At 39.2% G+C, this 12,641-nt stretch overlaps 1 protein-coding gene across 8 annotated transcripts in view; it reads left to right on the top strand.

The window, feature by feature from the left end:
- Positions 1-2,229: 2,229 nt before the first annotated feature.
- elna (elastin a) overlaps positions 2,230-12,641 on the top strand; it is a 54,868-nt gene continuing 44,456 nt past the window's right edge. For 4 of the 8 annotated variants that reach the window (XM_032505514.1, XM_032505522.1, XM_032505503.1 and 1 more), the window contains exon 1: positions 2,230-2,539. In XM_032505514.1, the coding sequence (XP_032361405.1) occupies positions 2,470-2,539 (70 nt within the window). In that variant the 5' untranslated portion in view covers positions 2,230-2,469. The remainder of the gene's footprint in view (positions 2,540-12,641) is intronic. The other 4 variants (XM_032505557.1, XM_032505540.1, XM_032505531.1 and 1 more) reach the window with 2 other exon arrangements.

The following is a 12,641-nucleotide window of genomic DNA, read 5'->3' as shown; positions in this document are numbered from 1 at the left end:
TAGCACAAACAGAAGCTAGTTTGTTGTGCGTGTCCTCGCACACAGCCTCTGGCATCTCCTTGTTCGGATGGCAGCAGCCTGCTACGAAGACCAGAGGCCGATGCCTCTGCACCACCTACTGCTGCCATCCCAACAAGGAGATGCCAGAGGAGTAAATGCAGTAGACGAGCTGGAAGTTTAGCCTTCTGCTGACCAGGGTTTCTTCAGGCTCTTAAAAAGTCTAAAATTTTAAAATTAAAATTTAAGGTATTTTTCTAGGTCTTAAATAATTTAAAACAGGTCTTTCCTACGTCTATGTATACGCTACCTGTAATGCTCACTGAAATGCTCCCGCAGTACTTTAGAATGTTTTTATTTTTTTATTCCGGTGTTCACTGTATTAGGACTACAAATGACACCAACATGCTATTGATATTGCAGCCAATCTCCTTCCATGTTATTTGCACGAGTCTCATTCGGATTGTACCACAGACATAAAACTGATTCTATTCTTCAGTTATGGGGAAGTGCAAGTTTAGCTATACTTCAATTGAAAAAAAAAATGAATTTAAGGCTTGGTTAAAGCTAGTTATTAACAACGTATTTGAAGGTTACTGCTTCTAATGCAAGAAAGCAAGTTAGATGAATGGGCGCTGGAGTCTGATGCAAAAACTGCGGTGGAGGGTCTCCAGCAAACGACACCCATCAGCCAGTTCTGCCACGGATCTGGTGGCTCCTGTCTCTTGTCACACAGCAGCTAGGCAACTCCCGTAAGTGACCTTTGTGACGCTTTTGGATCAGAGCCAACACTAAGATCGGAGGTGCTCTAGGTCCTCCACACTGTGACTAGACACCAGTCCTATAATGCCAATAAGAAAATCAGGGAATTGTTTTCAGACGTTTCCGGATTTAGACAGCTGACTTTTTTTTTTTTTGGTGTTGTGGTGTAGGTCTTAAATTTGATTCATAAAGACTTGGTGAAACCTGGAGAAACCCTGCCTTACCCTAGTTCACCACTGCTGCTAATTCAAGTTCATGTTTATGTAGCTAACTAGAGCCTTGAGTCACAGTATGTCATCTCAAAGGGCAGAATTGTCATTCTCATAGAATTGCATATAAATGAAGGATAGTACTCATAAACATCTACTCTAGCATTGCAAAGAGACTCAACTATGTCATGGCAGGTGTTTTGTTCCGGACCCAAGGAAGTGCAGCGTTGAGTGTGAAGTCGTTTAGATGAGCATTTCTTAAGACAGCGGCAAGCAGCAATACCGGAGGCCATGCAATCAGCCCGTTCCGAACAAGCATGTTTTCAACGGGCAGCGCTGGTTTACAGGTGAAATCAGGAAAGCGGAGAATCCTGCCATGATTGATTCAACAGAACATGTTGAGCACTGACGTTGAAAACCCTTAAAATAAATACTTTTACCTAAAAGTTACTGTTGAAAGAACATACTGTAGTTAGGACTGGTTGTGAACAAAACTGTGGTACAATGATTGATGTTCCAGGGGTCAAGTCTTCTGCACTTTGTTAACAAAAAGCAGTTCTAGCAGTCACTAAAGCTTTCTAAAGTTGAAAATGGACTGAAGTTGGTACTCGTTCTACTTCTGATCTCTCTTACAGGACTGTCAGTGACAATTATCCTGATGAATCCACTGAGAGACTACACAGACTAGCAGGCTGATGGTTTGTTACGTTTATTGCTCTCTGTCATCTATGTGTGATGCCGACAGTTTTCTCATTTTGTTACGAGAACCACTGTGACAGGCTTCCACACATGGACTGCCAGGCACAGTGTACTGCTATCTTCAGCTTATTCCTACAGCCAGTGAGTTTGTAATTCTTTGTTCTGAGATTTTGTAGACACATGCTGATGGTTGCTGTGTTCTTTTCCCTCTGTCAAAGTTTTCTGGATTACCTGCTTAAGAGAAACAATAAAAACTCCTCTTACTGCTTGTGTTGAAAACCAACCAGCTGAAAATTAGAGCTATAGAGAAGAGGTAATGATCTGGGCATGTGGTTTGCTCTTCCTCAGTCTCTCTCTTGACTCTTTTAGATAAGTACGCTCAGTATCCAATCCCTGCAAATGTTTGGCAGACAGTTCAATTCCTTCTGGATGGGGGGGGGTGGGGGTCCCTCTCTCTCTCCGTGTGTGGTGTTGTGTGTATGTGTGTGTGTGGTGTGTGTGTGTGTGTGTGTGTGTGTGTGTGTGTGTGTGTGTGTGTGTTTCCCTCTCTTGCTCTTTCCCTGCTGGCAGCAGCATCTGTACTGTTGGCAGGAGTGACCAGAATAAAAACAGCAACACCAGATATAGAGGAGGAAAAAAAGCGAAGTACTCTATTGAACTAGAGTCTTTGCCCTCTCTTAATTACATATAGTCCCATATCTTTTCACTTTTTTCCCACTCTTTAAGACTTCGGGCTTGTTGTAATTAGACAGAAGAGAATAAAACCAGCTGATCGGGAGAGGGGTGTGCATTTTGGAGCGAGATGGCTAACAGAAACATTCTGTTGCTCTTCTGTGGACTCTTAGCACTGATTCAGCCCTCTCTTCAAGGAGGTAAGTGTGTGCTATAGGGGAACTGAGCCATTATCTTTCCTGTATTAATCACAGAATTAGAACAGGTGCGATCTGTTTTTATCTATCTTTTTATCTTTGTCCTTCTGAGACATAAAACTATCAAAAATAAAGGTTTTGCTGCTGCTTATCAGCAAAAAAAAAACATGTTTTATAAACCATATATCTATCAGGTTGCAGTTTTATTTAGTGTAAATCTACAAGAATCTACAAGAGTTGTTTTTATAGTTATTTTGGCTTTATCTCATAATTCTCTGAACTTAAAAAAGTTCTACAATTGCATTCCAATGTATTTTTTGTTTGTTGATTTAAATACATTAATAATATAAAGCCACATGCTACAGTGATGTCAAAGATTGTTTAGTTTGGCTGATCTTCTGCACAGTTACTGATTCCCTGAATAGTGGTGTCCCATCACACCTCTGTTGAAGAAGGCAATATAAATAACGCTAATTCAAACCTAAGCAACTATTCATTTTTGTGGTTCTCTATGCTAGTTTATTGGGGATATATATTTTTAATGTATTTCAGACAGTTAAATTGCATCATACACACATCTAGTGTATGTTCACATGGCTGCAGACCCTGTCCTATAACATGTCAGGGAGACAAGGTTCTCCAGCTGGTCCTTCGTTCCACCTAGCAAAACTACTTGGTTTAAATTCACCCCTGATGAACTCCCAGGTGGACAGATAGTTTCACTCTTACAGCTTTGACCTGGTCTTCTCTTGAGGACTGTTTTGCCCAGAATCCACGAAGCAACAACATGCAGATTTGAGGGGTTAGCTTCAAGTGTTGATCTGTTTTAGACAGAGAGAGAGGTTCGTTTCAGTTTGCCTTTTCTGCATTGCTTTGGTTGTGCAGATTGCCAATGGAAAACATGTTTAACATCTGGGGCTGGGTATGCTGGAGTGAAGTCCATCTTTTGTTGTATTTATTTGCTTAAATGTCACAGCCGTTTGTTCCTTATCTTCCAGAGTCCTTTCAGATGTATTGTGTTTAGATTGCTAAAGTCCTTAAAGAAACATTCGTTGTCCATATAAAGTCTCATTTGTTGTAGCTATTTTGTTGGCCTCCTCTAATATGATCATGTTGAAAAAGTCTACCAAGTCTGTTTTTGTCAGGTCATAGATTTTATCATCTAAAACTGTATTTGCCCCTCTTCCTTCTGCCTCATAGCACATGTATCTTATTTATTTCACTTTTGTGCCAGCCATTTATCTGTTGAGATTTTGAGGTGCATTCATATGGAGCAGGTATAGGAGCCAACAAATCAATATTGGCATTGCTGCACAACTTTGATCTTAAGTGAGTTTTGAATCCATCCATATCAAACCTTTCTGTGGCTCTCAAACTAGTTCAATCTGTGTCTGTGCAGTCTTACTTGAAAAGAAAAACGCTCTTGGCATGGTCCAAGGGTCAATTATCTGTAACATGAACCTCATTAACACTCAATCCACACATTTAATGCCTCTGCACAGAAAACACCTCTCATGTTTGTGAAATTCAACCCTTGAATTATGGTGTAGTGCAAGGCTTGTCTGAATGTTTTCCATCAGCAAGTGTAAATGAGTTATGGTCCTAGATGAAACACCTGGTACTAAACATGCCACCTGTCATGTTACCCTATAACTTTGTACTGTAGTATGTTTGCTGGTTCTCCCTTGTAAGATGGAGACAGCAGACTGACCTTACATTCTACAAGCAAACATGTCACATGGATACAGTAAGATGGATGGTATTCTCGTCAAAATGAATTTGTGTTGACACAGCTTGGGCTTATTTTTTAACTGAATCTAAAACTGAGACCTAAGTGATTGAATAAAATTATTTGAATAGATTCCTCAACTTTGGAATTTTATCAAGCTTTTTTTCACTGATTTAATAAAAGGAAAAGTGAACAGCTGATAAGGTATTTGCAAATTCCAATGATTCTGAGATTGCTGTTTTAACATTTACTTTTACCTCATGAATGCCCAGAATGAATCAAGTATCCTGTTGCTCTATTGCTTATCTTGATGTTGTATTCCTCCAGACAACCTCAACAACCAACTAGTGGGCTTGTGCCAAAGTCTTTAGCTTGACTTTTAAGACACAGTTAATGTCAGAATTCTGATGGGCCAGTGGGAGATTAGAAGGGAAAAATAGCTGTTCTGTTTCGTCACAGTCTCAAAAGAATAAAAGAGGTTGTGAGATGTTTTCTCTTCTGCTTGAAGCCAGTTTGCCTCATTTGGCATTGGCAAAGTTCAGCCCTGAGTCTTCAGAGGAATTTATTACATTAATCAGTGACACTTGCCTCGCTGTAGGTGAAGTTATATGAAAATAGTGCAGATTGGATGGCATGCCTTGGTCGTCAAAATATACTACTGATGAAATGCAGCATTACCCCAATGTTGCTGGTTGGTACTCAAAGTGATTGTCTTTAATCCCCAAGCAAGTGCTGCTTCAGGCTTTATTGGTAGTGTGTGCTGTGGACACCTCTGGCTCTAATCCCTCTTCTGGCAAGGTAGAGTGCCAACCACAGCATACTGGATTAATGTAACACATAGGCATCCCATTGCTCAAAACCTCTACTATGTAAATAAAGAAATACACCATTTGAAGTACTGTCCAAGCAAGACATGGAGTTTTTTTTTTTCTTCAGTGGTTTTGTTCAATTTCTTCAACTTCTTTACTGCCGGACCCACAAACGCATTTTATTTAGTTAGATGTTGAGTGATTTGATGTAATTTGTAATGAGGTGACTTCATTCAGACAGTTTGGAAAGGAACCTTTTGCTAACAAGCACTGACTGATCAAGGTTTGTTGTTGTAAAAGAACTTTTATTCCATGTATTCATGTCTTACTTTGGCACACATCCTGGCAAAGTGTTAGGAGATTAGACAATTCCATCCACATTTCTCATTTTTGCATAAAAGCTGTCTACATGTTGGCTGGCTAAAAAGTCACTTTCTGCATCAAAGCTCCTAGCCAGATAACTAACGTGTTTTTTATATATATATTTAGGGCTGTTTCCCCTTATTTCAGAGTGACAGTGGATAGACAGGAAAGGTGGGAGAGAGATGGGGGATGACACGCAGCAAAAGGCTGCAGGTCGGATTTGATCCCGGGCCGCTGCAAAGGCCTCAGCCTACATGGGGCGCATACGCTTACTGGGTGAGCTAGAGGTCGCCCCATAACTAACTTTTTTTATTTTTTTTTATCAAATTTTTCATGTTCTTTTATATTCAAAAATCAACAAAACAAACAATTACAAACGACACACTGAGACATGGAATGTGTCCCAGAGCCAAAAAATACAGAGCGGAAAGCTGGGAGGAAGGGAGACAAAACAGCATATGCAGAAAGAGACACACACAAACACATACATAAACACACAAACACACACACATGCACACACGCACGCACGCACACAAGACAAGGGACCAATCACATGTGCAGGTTGAGGACCTCAAAGAGCCAGCGATGCTGCGCCAAGTGTCCAGGGTCCTTTCCGGTGCTCCATAACTAACATTTTCATATCATTTTTGCCGTATCTACTGTTAGGAGTATTGCAGGGATCAGAACAAAGGTTTGTGATGGATGGGTTGTTTAAATGGACGTGTATTTCAAACCGACTGCACTGTAAATGTTTAGGATATTACTCCTTTGCACTGTCTTACCCTTGTAAACCCAATGCAAACCCCTTCAGGTTTCTCACAAAGACATCACTTTTACATGCCTAAATGTGGCATGTGCACAGTTACTGTGAGGGTGCAGTAGTAGTGGCTCCTCACCATTGCTAGAAGCACATACAAAATCAGTTAATAATTTGTTTAGCCCTTACTCTGGTTATGAACTAATGTCAGTCCCAGCATCTTCCAGTCAGATGTTTGGTCTGCAATCAACCACTGCCAAGTGTTCAACAAAGAAGCCCAATAACTCAGATGATTCACTCCAGCCACTCTGCAAGCAGCTCTCACCAGGCTGTTGGCTGCAAGGAGCAGTCTCCCTGGGCTAGCAATCTTAAATGGCTCCTGTTAGGAATGTTTTCATGTTGACCTACCACTGCTTACTAATGAAGTTCTTCTAACTTTACAAACAACATGACAACATCGGCACAACATTGGTATACAAAATATATTTTTAATAAAAAACCATAACGGATGATGATCTGATTAGAAAATATGATAATAAATGGAAATTCTGGAGAGGGTGGGGTTAAACATGGCAAATTTAGGCATTTGGCAGTCATGTTTTTTCCTCACAATGTTGGGCCACTATACTTCATTCTAAAGTGCAATTTCAGTTTTGAAACCAAAAATTGCTTTATGTCCCATACCCAACATTTCATTTTGTGTATACAACTCAGTCATCTTGCTGCTATTTTCAGGTGTTGCATTAGTTGCTTTAATGTACTGTATATATTGTTGAAAGAGCTTATGAAAAAATGGCACATTGTTTTTTGGTCTGACATTTTCACATGCAGTGAAGGTATCACTTTATGGGCCTTTCATTATTATTATTATTATTATTATTATTATTATGACATTGTACCTTGTAGCAGTGTCAGTTCTACTGTACAGAATAGACATACAGTTAAATGAGTTTATGAAAATTGAGTTATAATGTGAGTTGTTTATTTTCAATCATGGCTTATTTTTTTGTCATGTTCAGCTCTAAAATACTTATACAGTACAGGAGAGTCAGCTGTTAAAAAAAAACTTTTTTAGTTTCAAAGGCATGTCTTTCCTAATTCCGTAATGATTTCCTGTCTGCTTCCAGTGGGAGGACATCACCCAAGACACCCAAATGCTAGCAACTGTGTGTAATGACAAAATTAGAATCAGGTCTTCTTAGGCGTTAAAATATTGCCATTTGTAGGCTCTGAGTTTGTTTGCTAGTGCACACCTCAAACTGATGTTCTACTTCAGAGAAGTGTCACTGAGACAAGATTAGGTGTAGAAAGCATAGAGTCAGGCTAAAGTGGGTGCAAGAACAAATGGAATGTCCCATTTTAATTTTTACTTTCTTTGATGCTCCTCACTATCCTTTGCCTTCCAACATGCTGAGGAAAATAGTGCAAGGGGTGATTGATAATGGGCCAGTAGTCACATGTCTGATAGCAGGAGATGTAAGGGTGGCAGGAATTCACTGCACTGTTGCTGTATGAGAGCTTTCCTTAAAGAGAGAACCTTCTATTTTGGATTTGTCTGAACACAGCAAACAGTTTTTAGTTTGTCAAAACATTTTTATTAATTAAAAAAATATATTGAAATAGTGGTGCAGAATTGTGTGAATGTCAGGTAGTCAGAGTGGTGTAAATACATAGAGCAGTTTTCCTCAAGACACAAAGTATATGAAGCACTGCACTGTGATCATGAATGGTAATGGTCATGTGAGTCTTTTGTAAGGAAAGGGGAATGCCATAATTAACTTTTTTGAGGTTTTATGTGTGACTGTTGTGTATGTACTCACATGAGTTTGTTTTGCACGCCTAAGTATCATGAAAATTGTTCCATCAATTCGTTGGCATTCCATTATTTAGTAAAAGACCAATAATTAAACAACCACAGTGCAGGGTCTTGGAAATGTCACATTACTCACCAGCTTGGTGTATATAGAGTGAAACTAAACTCTCAAGTCACAAAAAGCAATTGTAAAACTGTCGTTAACATGGGAGGTACTATGGAAAAACACGTCACTGGCTTTGGCTTTATTCAATAACAAAACAAGTTCTAACTCACAATTACCTAACTTCTCTGTCATGTTATTATTCGTTGGCCCAATAACCCATACCCCCCCCCCCATAAAATCAACTGTTGTAAGAAAGAACAAATTCCTCACATCGATTGCAATTAGTAGATAAATTCATGAATTACATAGATTTTGTTTCTGTAGGCTGTATTGCCAGTATTAATGCTCGGGCGAAATAGCTTGCCAGCGAAATAGTTGATAAACATGTAACTTTCAACGTTGACACTCAACACACAACATGATCCAAAACTAAACCTAGAAGGCGCTGGATACTGTCCTTTCCACTTGTTAGCTTGTGTATGGTGGACTACGTCATTTTATCAAAATTCAAAACAACGGAATTGGAGAGACCAAAACACTAACATACACATATGTTGAGTATGGAAATGATTTTTATCCAAGCCTATGAGACAAACCTTGTCCTTTTGAATTTGAATCCTCTGGAAACTGAATTCGAATTATGAAATTTCAATTGCTTCCTTGATACATTTTATATCGAAGAAGCATTTGATAGTGAAAGAGTTGACAGAATTTTCATTCATAAAGGAAAGATTCACCCACAAAACACTTACAAAAAAATTATAAAAACTACTGGGGTTTGCTAAGGGATGTTAGAAAAAAGAAAAAAAACCACTATGACATCACAAGACAAGACTGTTTAGATATGCTTACTTGTGTTACGCATGTCAACAATCATCTTTAAGGTCACTTCAGAATTATCAGAAGTATAAAAATTAGATTTTTCTTTCTTTCTTCGTTTTTACTTAGTAAAAACGGTATGTCTTCTGGCTCTATGGATATCAGCTCAGGTGAAGAGGGTGAATTATCACGTCCTTGTTGCTGCAGTAGCTACTCCTATTGGTTGGCTGGGATACAGCAGGTGCTGAGACAACAAAAGATTGGGGGAAAAACTGGGAACATTAAAAAAATGTTAAATTTTTTTGCCTATGACCCATGTTTTTCCCAAAGGGTAACAGGCAGATATCGCAAATGGGACTGAGTGTTGCCCATGTACTGTATAGACTTTATAGCCCACATGACAATGCATTTGTGTTGCCAAACAAGGACACAATTTTTAAGCCATCAATAACCGATGTGGAACCCATATAGACATTTTGACAGGCAAATCATTCATACAATACTCCCAAGACTTGTTTTTACATACATAATGCTACTGACATAGAAAGATTGCAAGTGTTGGTATCTCTCTCCAGGACCATGTCGATGCTTCCGTCTTTCCTTTTTAACATTATTTATCTTAACAAGTTATACAATTCTGTCACATACAGTATATTGCTGTGTTCCAGTGTAATGAATCTGCCCTAAGATGAATAATATAGTTTTAAGAATTTTCTTCTAACTTGTCATCCTTTAGTTGCTTGTCTTCTATACATAAGGTTGTATTTGACATTCTAACTTTATCTTTTAACAGATTTGTCGACCCTTTCCCATGTTTTTTTTTTATTCACCAACATTAATCATATCACAGACACTCAGAGCAAAATCTTGACTGGAGTCTACTGACATAAATTATGCCTCGGCTAATCCCTTGTGCTTTAGAAGTCAGTCTTGTCCTTCACACAAATTCCAGCACATTCCCATGACCTGGCTGAGTTTACAGCAAAAGTAATTGCATGATCATGATGACGACAATAATTAGGACAATCATGAAGAAGTCTTCACATTTATTGAGGCAGGTCAGGTCACTTGGCAGAGGTCAGTATGTGCCTTTTTTGGATGCACGGTCTCCGTGAACCTAGTGCACTCTGTAACAGTGGTACAGTGGCATTATGGGATTCTAAGCAAGAGGAAAACTGGAGCAGACACACCCTCACTCTTGCCATGCTTACATTGCCGAGACAGGAAATCCTCCTTTTGATTGTGAAATGAAGGTTGCTCCACCCCCATCATGTGTTGCCTGCACCTGAGATGTCTGCTATGGAGCCAATGGCATGGGCAAACATGCTTAATATTTTTTTCTTGCTAGCCGTTCGATAATCAAATACATAACCCCAGACTTTATTATTCATTCCTAATTTTTATTTGAGCCTTCCAAATTCTCTTCAGTCAGTCCTCAGTATTGCAATGAAACAAAATTGGTTCTACCATTTTCAAGCTCCTAGATCTGGATGAGTCAGGATAAGTTAAAAGTCAACCTCCCTCTCATCTGTCCAGTTGTTCATTAATTGAGTAATTTTGTGTCCGACACAGCTGCTGCCATAACTTTTCTCATTTATATATTTTTTATACATTTATACAGCTGCTGAAAAAAACAAACATGACTGTAAAGGTGCACCTATTACTGCTTGAGAAAGAATTTTTCTCTCAAACAAAAATAGACTTGCCTCTTTCTAATCAGATTTTGAGTGTGGTTTTGGAATATCTAAGTGAGTATGACAATGTTGTTCCTGCTTTCCTCAACATAAACAACTTGCAGTTATATCAACACTTTCAGATTCAGCAGTGAAAGATTTTCTTTCTACCCAAAGTAAAGGCATACTCCCTAGCCCATTTTGTCTGCAAGCCAGTGATCCAGTGATCAAGCCAGTTTTATTTTTTAATCCTGTTTATGCTATACTATCTTCAAACCCCATCCAACAGGTGATTCTTAGAGTATGCTTCTGGATAATTTATCTCACTGGTTTCTTTTTTATTGATTGGCACTGACTGCTCAGTTTCTTAACTCAGCAGTACAATAGAAAGATTACTGATGTTATTGGACACATACCCATTAAATATGTCAAAGCTTGTTCGTAAAAAGGCCAAAGCCTTTTTCAGTGCAATGGAACAATATGCATCCATACTTAAAGGAACACAGCAACCTATTGGGACTTTAGCTTATTAACCTATCCCCAGAGTTAGACAAGTTGATACATACCCTTCTCATCTCCGTGCGTGCTGCAACTCTGACGGTCCCAGCATTAGCTTAGCCTAGCAAAGATCCTGCATGGAACTGGTTCCAACTAGCTAATGCCCAAAATAAGTGACAAAATAACACCAACATGTTCCTATTTATGTGATTTGTATAGTCCCAGGGTGTACAAATGACAAGGTCACATGATATACAGCCATATTCTAACCGTATACATACTGTAAACTATATTCTCAGAAAGGCAAAGCACTGCTACTTCTGCTGCTTGGGCGGAGTGATTACATAGACAGCTAAAGAGAGGGATTAGCGCAACGACAAAAAGCTCAGTTACTTTTGTCAACAAAACCAATGTGTATAGCTAGCTAGTAGCGAACAATTCTGGTGATCATGGCTGACTTTGAGGAATTGTCAGAGGATTTTTACTTGGCATCAAACCAGGATCTAGAAAATATATATTTTTGAGCCAGAATACACAGACGAGAAGTTACAAATTTTGGAAGCTGATAGACAAAAACTGAACAGACAGAGGACGAGGGGAGAATCAGAACAAACATGGACTGGTGGTGTTTAAATGTGGAATCCAATTCATTAGCGAGGTAGAGGCTACAGTCATGAGCGTTAGTATCGCTCATTTTATTCTGGGGTGAAAAAGTGCTTTTGGGACAACAACACAGTAACACTACAGGGGATAAATGTAGCCCAAAACAACTGTAATATTAGTGACCACCCTATTCATGTAATAGTGTTACTAACGTTACCACTGTTACAGTAGTTAGTCCTCTGAAAACATGACGGAACACTTTGTGATCCACTTTGTCTGGTCTGTACTAGGATAGCCAAATCCTTCAGCACATGTGTCATGGTCCACGTGGCTAATTCCTTTTTTTCATAATAATAGTCCTCAGTGAAATGTTCTGAGCAAACACGATGGTTCTTGAAGATGCCTACAGGTGTATTTGGATCCATATCCAGATTAAGTATAGCCATAGATTCAGCCTTTTTGGTTGGAATTCTATGAAACATGATGGTATTACCTGGTGTCCCCTGTTAATTGTCACCGTGAACACCCATGATTGTAAACTATGCTTTTAGTATCTAGTAATTGTTGACTCTATTACTCCAACTCTGAGCAAACTCCAGGCAAACTCTCTGCTTTGTGACCGGGCTTCTCAGGTGCTGCGAGTAAATCACTCCGCCCAAGTAGCAGAAGTACCAGTGCTTTGTCTTTCTGAGAATATAGTTCCCAGTATGAATATGGTTAGAAGATGGCTATGTCTCATGTGACCTTGTTATTTGTACACCCTGGGACTATACAAATCACAACATGTAAATTGGAACATGTTGGCATTATTTTTTCACTTATTGTTACCTGCAGGATCTTTGCTAGGCTAAGCTAAGGCTAAGACAGAGTTACAGCACGTACGGAGATGAGAAGGGTATGTATCGAATTGTCTAACTCTGGGGGATACGGTGAAT

The sequence above is a fragment of the Etheostoma spectabile genome, chromosome 3, assembly GCF_008692095.1.
Source record: "Etheostoma spectabile isolate EspeVRDwgs_2016 chromosome 3, UIUC_Espe_1.0, whole genome shotgun sequence".
Classification (NCBI taxonomy): domain Eukaryota; kingdom Metazoa; phylum Chordata; class Actinopteri; order Perciformes; family Percidae; genus Etheostoma; species Etheostoma spectabile.
This window is presented reverse-complemented; position numbering and strand designations above follow the sequence as displayed.